At 40.4% G+C, this 17,032-nt stretch overlaps 1 protein-coding gene across 7 annotated transcripts in view; it reads left to right on the top strand.

Moving 5' to 3' along the window:
• kiaa1109 (KIAA1109 ortholog) overlaps positions 1 to 17,032 on the top strand; it is a 292,965-nt gene that overhangs the window by 12,813 nt on the left and 263,120 nt on the right. For all 7 annotated transcript variants that reach the window (XM_078405533.1, XM_078405525.1, XM_078405561.1 and 4 more), the window contains exons 3-7: positions 32 to 152; positions 4,104 to 4,220; positions 6,139 to 6,217; positions 9,903 to 9,967; positions 16,250 to 16,430. In XM_078405533.1, the coding sequence (XP_078261659.1) occupies positions 32 to 152; positions 4,104 to 4,220; positions 6,139 to 6,217; positions 9,903 to 9,967; positions 16,250 to 16,430 (563 nt within the window). The remainder of the gene's footprint in view (positions 1 to 31; positions 153 to 4,103; positions 4,221 to 6,138; positions 6,218 to 9,902; positions 9,968 to 16,249; positions 16,431 to 17,032) is intronic.

Genomic DNA, 17,032 nt, shown 5'->3' with positions numbered 1-17,032 from the left:
CTCATGTTATTTTGTTTCTTCCTTCTGACAGCTCCGACCTATTGGTAAAATGGAGCCTAATTCAAGAAAAAATGAGAGCTTCGTACCATCATTGACAGATTTGGACGGTTTTCTCACAGAACATGATTCTAATGTTGTGTGGCTGCTTGTTGGTGAGTATTGACAATAGTTTTTAAAAGTAATATTTTTAATACTCCAGTTTTATTCACTCAGTTGGAATGACAGTTTCCACGGGGGATAAAACTGGAATTGCTAATTATATAGTTTCTGCTACTCAGTGATTTGTTTTTTATTGAGGGCATATGGCAGCTAGATATTGGATTCCCACTCTAACTTTTTCCATACTCCAGATTAATCCAGACTGGTTTGGTTCAAGTATTTGAATGTGTAGTCTAGAAGAGCTGTTAAACTTGGTTGAACATTTTTAGAACAGGGGCCACAGTCTTAGACCAGGGGCCACAGTCTTAGACCAGGGGCCACAGTCTTAGACCCGGGGCCACAGTCTTCGAATAAAGGGGAGGCCATTTAAAACTGAGGTGAGAAGGAACTTTTTCACCCAGAGTTGTGAAATTGTGGAATTCTCTGCCACAGAGGGCAGTGGAGGCCAAATCACTGGGTGGATTTAAGAGAGAGTTAGATAGAGTTGGGGGCTAGTGGAATCAAGGGATATGGGGAAAAGGCAGACACGGGTTATTGATTGCCATGATCACAATGAATGGCGGTGCTGGCTCAAAGGGCCGAATGGCCTCCTCCTGCACTTATTTTCTATGTTTCTAGTTTATTATTCAGCATGCCACCTGGCATCCATGTTGCACATGAACATATAAATCATGAGCAGGAGTGGGAGTAGGCTCCAAGTGCCTGTGCTGTCATTTAGTAAGATCATGGTTGAACTCTACATTCCGCTTCTCCTGGTAAGCTTCTGCCCTTTTGCTTATCAAGAATCTATCTACCTCTGCCTTAAAAATATTCAAAAGGCTGTGCTTTTGTATCCATTTGAGGAAGAGAACAAATCTGGCAGCAAATTCAAATGATTTTGGAATGTGATAGTATATAATATTTTATATTTAGCTTTACATTAAAGGGCCATTCTTAGTCATGTGTGTGACCAGAAATGTGAGAAATTGTGGTATACATTTCTTCTAATTCTGAAAGCATTACAGGTATATTGTTTTGTACTGTATATATGACTTGTATATGTTGATGTTTATCAAGTGAAATTTTTAAGTTATGCTGACAATGTTTTGTAGGGTCAGAGGTCAAATATGATTGGTCACGTGTGTGACCAACTGCGCATGCGCAGACCTGTTGTGTTCCCATTGTGACGTCAAACACGGAGGTAGCCAATCGGGACGTGCCGGATCCCACGTGGGGGTGGGAAGTGGCAGAGGCAAACAAATTTATTAAAGCTTAAAAAGTGTTTTTAGTGTTGTTTAAAAAGTGAAAAAAAATTAAAATATACCAACCATTTGAACGGCAGGCCAATGGTGAGTAAGATGGGCCTAAAATTGTGGCTCTATCGTGCACCGTTTTGGCTATACTTCGGGAACAAATGTATATAATAACAAGATGAGAGTCTTAGTCGTAGAGGGGGTACAGGGAAGGGGAGAGGGTGTGACTGAGGAGCCCTGGACCCAAAGCCTCTCCTGTATTGGTGTAGCACCCTCAACCCCTACTCAATCCCCCTTATCCCCTCCCTCCCTACTCCCCACTCTCCCATCTTCCCTGATCCCCACTGTCTCCCTTCCCCCCTAAATCCACTCTCTTGTGGCTAGTGGCGGCGAATGGCACCTACCGAGCATGCAGGGAAGAGGAGGGAGCGCCGGACTACTCGAGTCGGGCAGCGGAGGTGGGACTACTTGGGTCGGGCGGTGGAGGTGGGACTACTCGGGTCGGGCAGCGGAGGTGGGACATCTCGAGGCGGGCGGCAGCGGGTCTGGGAGAGTGGGGAGAGGAGAGAAGCGAGGGGATAGAGGAGAGAAATGAAAGTTTTAAACTTTAAAATGTTTCTAACTTAAAAATATAAGACCAATTTAAATAAAACTTGTCATAACCAGTCGCCAGGACAGTGGTGATTAAGGCGGCGCTAAAATTGTGCACTATGGTTTACCGTTTATGGGTGCAGGTCCACATGTCTCTCAGAGAGATATACATACATACATGAATTGTACGGGGGGGGGGGGGGGGAAGAGCGATCTCATCTCACAGTCGCACGGGTCCCATTGTGACGTCACACGCTGAAGACCTTCAAGAAATCGGTTAGAAATGAAATGTTTTAACTTTACTACCTCTCTAACTTAAAAAATATACGACCAATTTAAATAAAACTTGTTAGAAACAGTCGCCGCGAGAGTGGTGATTAAGGTGGCACAAAAATTGTGGCGCTATGGTTTACCGTTTTGGCGAAATCACAGAAATACATAGATAAATACATACTTATCCCCCCCCCTCTACCCCCCACTCTCCCATCTTCCGGACCCCCACTGTCCCCCTTCCCCCCCACCCCCACTCTCTCATCCCCCCTCCCCCCCACCCCTGCTGTCCCCTTCTCCCCACCCCTCCTCCTCCTCCCCAGTCCCACTCTCCCACCCCCACTTGCACTCTCTCCCACCCCCCCATTCCCCACCACCCCCCTTTTCCCCACTCTCTCCTCCCCCCCACCCCCATTCTCTCTTCCCCCACCCCCATTCTCTCTTCCCCCAGCCCCACTCTCACTCTCCCCCACCCCCCTCTCTCCTCCACCCCCCTCTCTCCTCCACCCCCCTCTCTCCTCCACCCCCACTCTCTCCTCCACCCCCACTCTCTCCTCCACCCCCACTCTCTCCTCCACCCCCACTCTCTCCTCCACCCCCACTCTCTCCTCCACCTCCACCCCCATTCTCTCCTCCCCAGCCCCACTCTCACACTCCCCCATTCCCCCTCTCTCCTCCACCCTCCTCTCCCGCCCCCCGCCTCCCCCCACAACCTCCTCCCACCCTCACCCCCTCCTACCCCCACCACAACCCCCCCCTTTTCCCCACCGCCCCCCCTTTCCCCCTCACCCACTCTCTCCTCCCCCATCCCCTCCTTCCCCACTCCTCTCCCCACCCTCCCTTCCACCCACTCGGCCCCCATGCCCACTTCCCTCAGCGGACCCGTTGGCGACGAAAGCCACTTACCGCTATCCGTGCGTGGAGGGAGGAGGAGGGAGCTCCAGAATGTGGCGGCGGCGGCTGTGGCCTGGCAGAAGTGGGAGACGGATAGCGCGGTGGGGGCTGGGACTACTTGAGGCGGACAGCGCGGTGGCTGAAACCTGGCAGAGGTGGGAGGCGGACAGGGCAACGGGTGGTTGGACTACTCGAGGCCAGTGGCGCAGCGGGAAGCACGCACAAGATGGCGGAGCGTGAGGAGGAGGAGAGCGACCGCCATCTTTCTGAAGTAGCGACAGGGCCGTTGGTGGAAGCGGCCCTCGTCGACTACACCGTCGGTGGAAGCGGTCGCTGAAGGAGGAGGAGAAGAAGCTGCTGGCTGGGGCTTCTGTTGCAGTAATGGTGCGGGTTTTAGTATATAGATAATATATATATAATATATATAGATAGATAGATAGATACTAGACCAAGTGGACCCGTTGTCATCATCCTACTTAAAAAAAAAAAAAAAAAAATCAAGACTGTGCTGTATTTATAAGGAAATGATTGCTGCTGGAAATAATCTCTTAGAATTTTGCTAAAGCCGTATGCCAATGTATTGTATTTATAATTGTAATGTTTTTGATGGAAAATTCAATTAAAGAAGCAAATTAACGGTTCTTAACTTTAATTTTTGATTCAGTCAGCGGGACTACAAAATAATTTGTCGCATTAGTTCTGTGGTTGTGATGAACATTGAAAAGAAATACCTGGTAGATTGAAGTATGCAAGGTGAATTCCTTGGCCCCAGTCAATATTGGTCATTGTTCTAACAAATATGAAAAACAATTATTGACTGGTCATTTATTCTTATCATTTTCTGATTTGTGGATAACTTTGATTATCACAGCGACTGCGTTTTAAACAGTCATTCATGGAATTTGAAGGATTTTGGAAAATTGAGCATGAAATAAATTCAACTTCTTTTTTTTACAGCTACAATCCTATCATGTGGATGGATCATTTATTTGACTTACTACAATTCCCGTAATTTAGGCCTGATACTAACTCTAGTTCTCAACAGACTCTATAAAAATGGATATGTTCACATTGGTAAGTTAACAGTTTATGTTGCAGAAATATAAGGATGTATTCAGAAGAAATGTTAACATTTGTTCAAATCTTGAGTCAGAAAAAGTAATTCCACTTTAATCAAGGTGAGCCAGCCATTCTATTAAAAGTTAAAAAATTGGACTCAGATATTACAAATTTTATTTGGGATTATAAGACCCATAGAATACAAAGATCACACCTGAATAAACCCAAAGTAGTAGGGGGATTAGCACTCCCTAATTTTATGTATTATTATTGGTCGGTAAATATTAGAAACATGATTCAATTGTTGGATAACGCTCTTCATCAACCGGAATGGATCATTATGGAAAAAGAGGATTGCTCCCCATTTAATATTGGTGCAATCCTTCTTTCACCAATGACGGTGAATAATACAAACTACAACAAAAACCCAATTATACATAGTACAATCAGAATTTGGAAACAAATAAAACACAATTTAAAATTAAGAAACTTATCTCTCCTATCTCCTATTGCTAAAAACCCTTTGTTTAAACCCTCGATTATAGACAAAGCATTCATACATTGGGAAAGAGCAGGAATTAAAACTTTGGGAGATTTGTATGATACGGGAAAACTATTATCATTTAAACAATTACAACTAAAATACAATCTGGGTAGCAATCAGTATTTTAAATATTTCCAAATATGTGATTATTTGAAAAAACATGCGCATGAATTTCACAACGTCCCATCAGACTTACTAGATGAAGTAATGAATACAAAGGCGGAATCACCAAATTTAATTTCACATATATATAATATTATACTAAATGCAGTAATACCAACAACGGAAGGTATTAGAGGTGAGTGGGAAAACGAACTAAGCATAAAAATTTCCACTGAAAGGTGGAAACAATACTTATTAAATGTGCATAAATGCTCAATTAACGTAAGACATACTTTAATACAATTTAAAATCATACATAGATTATACTACTCAAAAACTAAATTAAATAAATTTTTCCCTAACGTTTCACCAATTTGTGATAAATGCCATTGTCAAGAAGCTACTATAGCGCACTCATTCATCTTTTGTACAAAGATTCAAAAGTTTTGGACTGAAATTTTTGAAATTTTCACAAAAGTGTTTAAAATAAAAATGACACCAAAGCCAGAATGGATTATTTTCGGAATGACAGAAGGTAGTTCGGAATTAAATGCGTATCAAAAGAATTTATTTGATTACGGTTTAATAATAGGAAAAAAATTAATCTTAAAATTCTGGAAAAATGCTCCTATACCAACATTAAATATGTGGATTTCAACTATGTTTGAAACACTACATCTGGAAGATATGAGACTCCGCCTGGAAGGAAAATCAGAACGCTTCTATCAGACGTGGTCTGCATTTATAGAATTATTACAAAGATAGGGTGGAGGAGTACCTCGGGCCTTGGTAGGGGGGGGACGGAAAACTATCGAGTTGGTGGATTCCTGTTGCGTGATAATTTTTTTTTTTTCTTTTTTTTTTCTTTTTTTTTTTTTCTCTCTCTCTCTTTCTCTCTTTCTTTCTACTATTTTTCTTTAAAAGCCATAAAATTATGGGGTACAATGACTGTAACAAGATATATGTGAAGTACATTGATGTATTTAACCTCTAATAAAAAAATTATTAAAAATAAAAAATAAAAAAATAAAGTTAATAATATTCAAAAATATAGAAAATATTGTCAGTAATTGTCAGTAACTATTGTCATTTGTATAAATTAGCTCATACCTTCCATTAAATTTAAAATTATGAATTACTAAAACATTAGTTAAATTGTTATTCCAATTAAGCCATATGTTTGGAATATAGATGTGAAATTAAACCATGTTTTTCCATGTGTTGTGCAACAGGTATTTTGATGCTACTCTACCAGCTAAAGCGATTATTGTTTTAACTCTTTAATAGGTTCATTTTCATTCTCTGTATTGTCTGGAAAGGTCATGTTTCGTGAAATTTATTATATTAATGAAGATGTATCTATCAGGTAAGAGTTGATTCATATAGAGGATGAAGGTTAAGATATTGTGCTGTAAATTCTTTTGAATGAATGCAATACGAATTGAAGAACAGGTTAAAATGGAACTTGTTCCTTGAGATAAATTCTAAATGATCAGATAAGGAGTGTATTTAAAAACATGGGATATCAGATAGGGTAGGACAGTGGTCTCGTTGAGTCTACACTACTATTTTGTATGATTGTGGCGGATCCTTCTCTATTAATCCCCATTCCTGCCTTATCCCCATAAACAGTAAAACTCTGATAATCTGGACTGGCCGATTTACCATGTTATGGGATATTACTCCTATTTGTACATCAAAGCACTTTTAATTCACTTTTTTTGTTAATATGTTGTGCAGTAGTATAACACTGTAAATCAGATGTGTTAAAGAGAGCGTGCGATCAGGATCTTGGTGAATTTAAAGGGACTGTATGATAAGGATCCTGGTGACAGATACAGAAGAAGGGTCTTGACCCAAAACGTCATCCATTCCTTTTCTCCAGAGATGCTGCCTGACCCACTGAGTTACTCCAGCTTTTCGCGTCTGTCTTCAGTTTAAACAAGCATCTGCAGCTCCTCCCGCCACAAGGATCCTGGTGAGTTTAGTCTAGAGATACATCGTGGAAACAGACCCTTCAGCCCACTGAGTCCAGGCCAACCAGCAATCACCCGTACACTAGTTCACTAGGGACCTATGCACTAGGGACAATTTACCTAAGCTGAATTGTTTTGAAATGTGGGAGGAAACCGGAGCACCCAAAGAAAACTCACAGGGAGAACGTACAACTTCCGTACAGACAGAACCCATAGTCAGGATCGAACCCGTAAAGGGAGCATGTGAACAAAGTCTGGTGAGTATAAAGGGATCATGAAAATGAAGCCCCAGTACGGATAGGAACAGCCCTCTTGAGTTTAAAGGGAGCTAGGGTATGGTGCCTGTTTAAGTTTAAAAGGAGCATGGGAATGAGGTCCTTGTGATTTTCAAGGGGGCGAGAGAATGGGGTCCCAGTGTGTTTAAAGGGAATGCGGGAAACGGATGTGGAAAAGTCTTTTGGCACATTGGCCTTTATCAGTCAGAGCGTTGAGTATAGAAGTTGGGAGGTCATGTTGCAGTTTTATAAGACGTTGGTGAGGTTGCATTTAGAGTATTGTGGTCAGTTCTAGGCATCAGGTTATTAGAAAGATAATGTCAAGTTGGAAAGGATACAGAGATGGAAAGGATGCGAGGATGTTGCCAGGACTCGAGGGTCGGACCTATAGGGTGAGGTAGAGTAAGCTGGGTTTCTATTCCTTGGAGAGCAGGAGGATGAGGGGTGATCTTATAGAGGTGTATAAAATCATGAGATGAATAGATCGGGTAGATGCACAGAGTCTCTTGCCCAAAGTAGGTAAATCGAGGACCAGAGGACATAGGTTTAAGGTGAAGGGGAAAGGATTTAATAGGAATCTGAGGGTTAAGTTTTTCCACACAGAGGGTGGAAGGTGTAAAGAACAAGCTGCCAGAGGAGGTACTTGAACCAGGGACCATCCCAACTTTTAATAAACAGACAGGTATATGTTTGGAGGGATATGGACCAAACATAGGCAGGTGGGACTTGTGTAGCTGGGACATGTTGACCGATGTGGGCAAGTTGGGTTGAAGGGCCTGTTTCTACGCTGTATCAATCTGACTCTATGACTCTAAAGTCCAAATTACCATATTGGGTGCATCTTCAAAAAAAAATCCTGGATAGCTGATTTGACGTATGAGGAAATATTAAGCCTACTAGTTTAGATGAATTTGGCAAACATTGTATATATAGACTTCTTAAGGGATTGACAGGGTTATTGTTACCCCTTACTGAGGTGTCTCCAGCCAAGGATCATAGTCTCAAAATAAGTATTTGGAGACATAAATGAGAAGTAATTTATTCTTCCAGAGGGAAGCAAATCTTGAAATTCATTTCCCAGGATTGCTGTGGTGCCTCAGTCATTAAGTATATTCAAAACACAGATTGATAGATATTAGATTTTAAAGGAAAAATTAAGGAATATTAAGTTAGTACAGGAAAGTGGGTCCGAGATAAAGGATCAACAATAATATTAACTGCAGAGCATCATGAAGGGCTGCAAGAAACATTCCTGTTTTATTTGCCACTTAATATTTCACTTTCAGAAAATCATGTTGACTGCCTAAACATGTTATTCAAGAGCTATTACCACATTTTGATTAATTGATTTTGGCATTTCCTGACATCTAATGTCACAGTAATAGTTCTGTGGTTTCCTGTTTTCTCTTTCTATCACTATTCACTATCTTCCAATTAGTGAATTTTGGAAAATTTTAACTAATGGTTTCATTTATCTGCAAAGCATTTTTCAAACAAAAGGTTACGTTCTATTTCAAGTGCCCATCATCACATGTTATTAAAGGCCTTTGTCCAAGTAATTTGGCAACTTTTAAAATCCTTAATTTCTCAGGTGCTGCCTATTTATTTATTATTTATCCAGGATTTCAACTTCATAAGATTCCCCACTGCCGTTGCCATGTCCCTTGCAACTTGCATGTGAAGATGGATTCAAAATGTTTGTTAAATATCCCAGACTTCTTTGATCTTCCTGTTTTACATTTTTTTTGCAAACTTCTTACTTTGGTTTCATCCCTTGGTTTCAAAAAACCTCCCCAGTCTTTTTTTTGTCAACAATATCTCCCTCCTCTTTAGTCAAATATAATCCTTAGCTTTGAATAAATCACTCTTGTTATCTTCTTCACTGCAATCGTTATCTCATCTATCCTGTTGTGATCTTTATTGTCTGGTCCAGCTTTCACATCTAGACCATATTAATAGGAAAAACAATGCATTTATCATTTATGGCAATGTAACTGTTTTATATTGATCAAGCCTAACGATATTGGTCTAACGTTTAGCTGCCTTCTCGTTCTGTCAGTGAATTCCTTATTTCTGCCACTTCCTTGAAATCTTAATCTGCCTTCATCTGGCATTTCTCTTTCTGTGAAAGGCATAGTTCTCTGGGACCTTATGAATTAATTTATTGGTCATGGCTCTGTTCTTATCATTCCCATTCCTGAGGCTAAGAGCCAACTCCTTACAAGTAGTTATTTGGGCCACAATCCCTGTGTTTCTGTTTGTTTTTCAGTTTTTTTGATGACCAATTTATTCCCTGATGCTCTTCCAATGCAGACCATACAACGCCGAATGCATATGACTTTTATGCACAAAGAACATTTCCTCAAATATTTCTTTTCTGTATATTTTCACTTTTAGAGAGCTTTGTTTATTCTTCCCATTTTCTTGCATCTTCCAAATGTTTGTTTTACAGGATTCCTTATATTGCTTTAAATTTTTCAGAAATGCTTTTCTCTTCATGTCAATCTCTTCTGTTTTTTGTTGTTCCTGGATAAGGTGAAGTACTATTTTGCTTTTGATTGGAACTCTGTGGTCACTTTCTGAAAATCACCTTTAGCTTTAGATCTGGCCTTTGCTTACTTTTTCTGAAAGAAATACAGAATGCTGGAGTACCTCAACTGGTCAGGCACTGTCTCTGGAAAGCATGGATAGGTGATGTTTTTTTCAGACTTTTTCTTTTTTTTACCTTTTCTGATTTACTTTTTAGTGAAGGAGGAGAAATATTTTCCTTTACATTCTTTCTAAATGTTTGTTCTATTAGAATCCAGGATGGATTTCTCATCTTTCGTTGGTGGAAAATGTACAATCCCAAACAGAAACAGCATGGTGAGTTTCTAATTCGAAAGTTCATCTGTTATGATTTTGTTTAGTCATGGATGATAGCTAACTCATAAGTAATAGGGGGCTTATTAGTTTTAAAAAAAATTGATGTAGATGCAACTCTATACCTTTTTATCGCCACCTTCCACAGGAGCTTACAAACTTGCAAAACCATACTGAGTGTCATTCATTGGTCAAATGGAAACTAGAAGTCATCTGCATTTAATTCACACCATAAAGTTGTTTCATTATCTTGTTAACAACATTTCTCTATTTAACATTCTCATTTAATGTATACCTGTTTGAATTTTTTTATTTTGTATAACTGACAAGGATTCTTGAAACATTTAATAAAAGCAATAATCCGCACATTAATCTTGCAGGTTGCAAATCCTTGGGTGGTTGGAATGATTAACATATTAATGTTGCATATTGATTTTAAAACACAATGGAACCTTTTGATTTAAAATTTAAAGTAGGTTGGGAAGAGGTATTTCCTTTTGAGTGGGAATTTGGAACCACGGAGGAGCAACATAACATTTGAAGTAGGTCATTCAATTGTTGCTTTCACAAAGAGCAATATAAATTATGACTATAATCCTCCAGCAAACCATCCGACCTAAGAAAAAATACTGAGATAAGGTCACTTCACAATTTCAAAATTTAGGTTGATGTATTTTAATTGGATACGTGTGATGGAACCAAGGTGGGTAAATGGAGATCAGACCTGAACTAATTAAATTACAACATTATTAGGCAGGTACTAAAAAGAGTAAATTAGCAGCTATTATTGGATAAATCCACATCTGACCTGTGGGAGTTGTTTAAAGAGCAGCCGATCAGAGTTCTGGATCGGTTTGGCACAGTAAATAGGAAGGACAAGATGGCAAAGTAAGGGAACCTTGGATGGCGAGAGATGTTGCAAGTTTGGTCAAAAAGACGAAGCATATGCAAGGTTAAGGAAAGTGACATTAGACTGAGCAATTTAAAGAAAACAGTAAAGAACTCAAGCAGGGAATTAGAAGGGCCAGCGGGGACTGAAATGTAATTGAAAGTCGGTTTAAAGAGAATCCCAAGAGATTTTCTGCAGAGATTAAAACCAAGAGGGAACTAGGGAGTAAGTAGGACTTCTCAAGGATATGGTGGAAATTTATCCATGGAGTCAGAGGATGTATTCGCGGTACTGAAAAAATACTTTGCATCAGTATTCACCTGGGGGGACATGGAGGATACTGAGATAATTGTGGTGTATACTAATGTGCAAGGGCATTTTGAGCTCAATAAGAAGGAAGCTCCTGAAGAGTGAATAATTTGGTTGGCCCCAGGTCCTGATTGAATCTATCCCAAGTTATTGAGACAGCATTAGAGGAGATTGCATGGAAAATGTTTGTATTCTCTTTAGCCACAGGTGAGGTCTCATAGGGCTGGGGAGTAGCCAATGTTATTTGCTTGGGAAAAGAAAACAGATAATCCAGGAAATTGTAGACTGGTGAGCCTCGTATCAATGGTTGGGACGCTATTGGAGAGGGTTCATAGGGATAGGATTTATCATACGGAAGAGAATGGGCTAGATCAGGACAATCAGAATAGCTTTGTGTGGGGCAGATCATGTTTTACGAACTTGATTGATTTTTTTGAGGAGGTGATTGATGAGAGTAGGCCAGTAAATGTTTTGTACATGGACATTAGTAGGCATTTGACAAGGTCCCACGTGGTGGTCTGATCCGGAAGTTTAAGATGCATGTGTTCCATGGTAACTGGATGGTTTGGATTCAGAATTGGCGAATCTATAGAAGGCAAATGTTAGTGGTAGAAGGGTGTCATTCTGGCTGGAGGTCAGTGATCAATGGTGTTCCGCAAGGATCAGTGCAGGGACCTCTGTTGCAATTTATGTAAATGGCCTGGACAAAAATGTAAAAGGTTGATTAGTAAAATTGGTGGAGTTGTGGACAATGGAAAAGATTGTCAAAGAATAAAGCATGATATGGATCAAAAGGGCCTCTTCCATATTGGTGGAGAAATGTGGACAAGTGTGGTGTGTTGCAATTAGGAGGTCAAATATAAGGGGAAAGTATACAGTCAATGGCAATATCCTTAATGACATTAATGTACCGAGGAATCTTGGGGCTCAAATCCATAGCTCTGTGTGAGTGGCAACTAGATAGTGTTAAAGAAAGCATGTAATATGTTTGCCTTTATTGGTTGGGGTATTGAGTATAAGAGTCAGGAAGTCAGGTTGCAGCTTTATAAGGTTGGTTAAGCCAAATTTGGGGTATTGTCAGCAGTTCTGGTTAGCCCATTACAAAAAGAGATGTGGAGGATACAAAGAGATTTACCAGGATGCTGCCTGGATTAGAAAGTATTAGATATGATAAAAGGTTGGACAATCTTGAATTGTTTTTTTCTGGAGCTTCAGAAGCTGGTGGGGGATCTGATAGCAGTTTATAAAATTATACAGCATCGTTAGGGTGGACAGTAAGAATCTCTTTCCCAGGGTGTAAATATCAAATATTGTGGCACAGTGGCAGAGCTGGTAGGATCGCTGCCTCACTGCCCGAGATCCAGCTATGATCCTGACCGTGCATGGGTGTTCGTTTTGTGGAGTTTGCATGTTCTGCCTGTGCCTGCGTGGATTTTCTCTGGGTGCTCTGGTTTCCTCCCACATCCCCAAAGTAGGTTAATCACCTGATAAATTGCCCCAAGGTAGGAGTGGATGCAAAAGTGGGATAACATAGAACTAGTGTGAACATTGATCAATGGACTAAAGTGCCTCTTTCCCTGCTGTATCTCTAAAGCTGAAAACTAAATAAGAGACAATAGCTCGAAGGTGAGAGGGGGAAAGTTTAAAGGAAATGTACTACACAAGTTTATTTTATAGAGAGTGATCGGTGTTGAAATGTGCTGTCAGAGATGGTGATGGAAGCAGATACAATCGTGCTGTTTAGGAGGCTATTAGGTAGGCACATCAATATACAGGGAATGGAAGTATATGGATCATGTCAGCAGAAGAGATTAGTTTAATTTATCATCATGCCCAGTATGTACATCGGGAACCGAAGGGACTGTTCCAGTGCTCTGTTCTCTGTTCTAGCAAGTAAGGCTTGAAATGTTCAATAGCTTACTCGGATTTGCAGTTTTCTAAAATTCTATTTGCTTCCAGAAGTAAGCTAGACAAGCATGACACTGTCCCAATTCTATGATTGCTTCTAAATAAAATTATACAATAGTACTTGCGATCATGTCAGTATTCCTATCAAGATCATTCCATTGTAAAGCGGCACAGTGGCGCAGCGGTAGAGTTGCTGCCTTACAGCGGATGCAGCGCCGGAGACTCAGGTTCGATCCTGACTACGGGCGCCGTCTGTACGGAGTTTGTACGTTCTCCCCGTGACCTGCGTGGGTTTTCTCCGAGATCTTCGGTTTCCTCCCACACTCCAAAGACGTACAGGTATGTAGGTTAATTGGCTGGGCAAATGTAAAAATTGTCCCTAGTGGGTGTAGGATAGTGTTAGTGTGCGGGGATCGCTGGGTGGCACGGACCCGTGGGCCGAAGGGCCTGTTTCTGCGCTGTATCTCTAAATCTAAAATCTAAATTAATTTTGAGATTTCTGTTACAAATAAAGAAATACCTTTCCTCAAATAATTGAACTTATTCAATTAAATTTGTAGTTTGGAGCCAGTGAAAGGGTATTGGGTAGATTTGATGAGATTGGATATCTTTAAAATGATACGTAAATAAATATAGAGCAAAATGGAGATTAAAGTAAAATTAACAGAATACGATGAGATGGTAGAACATGTAATTTGAAATAAAATGAAAAACAGTCAGTTGTGTAGTTGTAAAGCTATTAATAACACTGGAGTTATTGTATTCCACTGAAAATACAGTCCACCCTTGTTATAACGGAACATTAAAGGGCCTGTCCCAGTTACGTGATTTTTAAGGTGACTGCTGGCGATCTGCTGTCAAAGTCGTAGCAGATCGCCAAATTTTCTTTTACCCAACGACAATGTCTACGACAATGATCATGACAATGCTGAATCAGGTCGATACAAGTAACTTTTTTGTGAAACTAGCACCTGGCTAAGAGATTACACCGTCTTCGGAAACATCGCAAAATTAAAGCACGCTTACCTGACAGTCAAACTGTCGCCTCCAATCTACCTGTCAAATGTCCCGACGGTAAATAAATTGGTTAAACAAAACTATCTTCTGGTATCTTCAAATGCCTTTTTAAAGTTTTAGTATTACGTGCTTCTAAATGCATCTGCGACAAGGGTTTTTCAGTGAACCTCCAGCAGAACCAATGCTTTCCCGTGGGAGACTTGGAATCTGGTTTTAACATGATGTTCGGGACTTTTCCGAAAGACAGCGAGAACCCAACTGCCAATACTGTTGTCCCCACTGTCTTTGTATCAGCCTCCCTGGTATCAACATCTTACTTATCCAGTCCCGCTGAAAATCCTACAACCACTCTTCCTCCCACTGTTGGGAGATCTGAACCTGGAAAGCGGGAAGCACATTCCAATGCCCCCTTCCTGATATATCAGGTTATTATTGGGGCCCTCGCTCTGATGTTGTTGTTCGCGTTTGCAATGATAATTATCAGAGAGCGCCGTTACAATGGACTTCGAATAGAACCCAAAAGTGTCAGTGTCAATGTGTGGAGCTGGGGACAGAGTGACTCAAGGAATGATACTGATCAGGCAATTGAATCTGGCAACAAATATCAAAGCGCACTATCCTACCATGTTAGTTAATCTTAAACCACAGAACCATTTAGCCCTGATACACTCTCTTACACACACACACACACGCACACGCACACGCGGAATTGGGTTCTTAAAATGACAGGAAAGGATGTCTCTTGAGGTTATTCCACTGTCAGGCGCTTCCTTGTAACCTGGTCGAAGAAAATAGACACTAAAAAGCTGGAGTAACTCAGCGGGACAAGCAGTATCTTTGGAGGGAAGGAATGGGTGACATTTGGGGTCGAGACCCTTCAGACTGAGAGTCAGGGGAGAGGGGAAACGAGAGATCCCTGGACGTTGGTAAGGAACAAATGAATGAAAGATGAATTGCTCCAGCTTTTTGTGTCTGTCTTCGTTTAAATCAGGATCCGCAGTTCCTTCACACACACACACACACACACACACACACACACACACACACACACACACACACACACACACACACACACACACACACACACACACACACACTGCTGTGTGAAAGGCTCACTGGTGCACCTTGCAAGCCAGGGGTAGTGCCAGTCGGTCCATCCGTTATAACCAAATTCTGTCATAAATGTGTGCATTAAAACGAGGGTTTACTGTATTTATTGATATATTATGTTCAAATATATAGTTCAAATAATAGACAGACCCAAGTATATAACAAAGGCAGAGGAAACAGATGCAAAAAAGCCCATTGTTTTTTGCCAGGCTGAAATAGAAGCAAGGAAAAAAAGTTAAGATTTTTGCAAAAACACAATTTGTAGGATTGTAAGAAATAAATAACATTTGGCTGTCTGCCATGGATAAAGATGCAGGGACAAAAATGAAGATAAGAAAAGTAATAATGAATAAGTAGGCAACAATGGAGGACATAACATGGGAGAATATACAAAGATTATGGAAAATGTGATGGAAGTAAAACGTATTTTGCAGTGACTTTCACATTGGTATGCCCCAAAGTAATTCACACCATTAAAAACAAATGTAGTTAGTTACCGTGGAGGTAAAACATAGATGGTTAATTTGTTTACAAAGTGTAAGAAAGCAAATAATGCACCAGAGAAAATATTGAGGAGATCAAACAAGTATTGCTTGAGCTTTCTGATTTCCTTTGCAACTATGAGACTGATGGCAGACATAATGGAAATGTGTAAAATTATGAGAGTTCTATATAAGCTAATAAAGGTTTTATTTCTTACCAGAAAAGTTCTAATGGACTTTTATACATTGAAAAGAATTAGAGGTCACTTCAGTGATGACTGAAGCTTGGGAGATTGAGTTTGAATAAATCTTGAGCACGTGAACGTATAAGGCTAGAGAATGAAAGATGAAAAATGGGATCATTCCCCATATTTCCTTTCCTTGCATGCATGTTGGATACATTGTGTTGAATAATCTTCCAGTGTGCAATATATTTTATGAATTAATATGGCTGTTTTAGTTCATTTTTGTTTGTTAAGAACTGAAGATTTCAGTTTAATTTATAACGACGCAAGGCATTAAAATTTTATATGTTAGTTCAGCCAAGATTGTATCTATCTTTGTTTTTAGATCCAAAAGCAGAAACCAGATTATATATAACAGTGAATGGATTTGAATTCCATGTTTACAATCGCTATGACCTCTATGCACATTTGCAAGAACTCTTTGGATTGGAACCAACAATCATTCCTAAAAGGGAAAATACAAAGCTTAAAAAGAATCGGGAGAAAGCAAAGTCTAAACTTGAAAGGTATGGACACTATTAATGTATTTACCAGCTCTTCGGCATTTGTGATTTAATGGTTTAATTAGCTTGTGTTAGCAGAGAGTAATATTCTAAAACGTATGTATGTGCTATTTTAATTAGCTTCCTTCTCGTCCCCTGCTTATACCCTGGTTACTAAAACTAATGTGCCTCTCTAAAATGGAATTTGAACTTGGGGCATTTGATGAACGGGAAATAGTGCTGCCAATTGAGTCAAGACACTGCATAAAATATAAATCAGAAATATTTTTCTGACAGTGGCGCAGCGGTAGAGTTGCTGCTTTACAGCGAATGCAGCGCCGGAGACTCAGGGTCAATCCTGACTACGGGCGCCGTCTGTACAAAGTTTGTACGTTCTCCCCGTGACCTGCGTAGGTTTTCTCCGAGATCTTCGGTTTCCTCCCACACTCCAAAGACGTACAGGTATGTAGGTTAATTGGCTGGGCAAATGTAAAAAAAAATTGTCCCTAGTGTGTGTAGGATAGTGTTAATGTGCGGGGATCGCTGGGCGGCGCGGACCCGGTAGGCCGAAGGACCTGTTTCCGCACTGTATCTCTAAATCTAAATCTAAATTTTGCTGCCTCCAT

Source organism: Rhinoraja longicauda, chromosome 1 (assembly GCF_053455715.1).
Source record: "Rhinoraja longicauda isolate Sanriku21f chromosome 1, sRhiLon1.1, whole genome shotgun sequence".
Classification (NCBI taxonomy): Eukaryota; Metazoa; Chordata; class Chondrichthyes; order Rajiformes; family Arhynchobatidae; genus Rhinoraja; species Rhinoraja longicauda.
The sequence above is the reverse complement of the archived record's forward strand: the minus strand, read 5'-3'. Positions and strand labels throughout refer to the sequence as shown.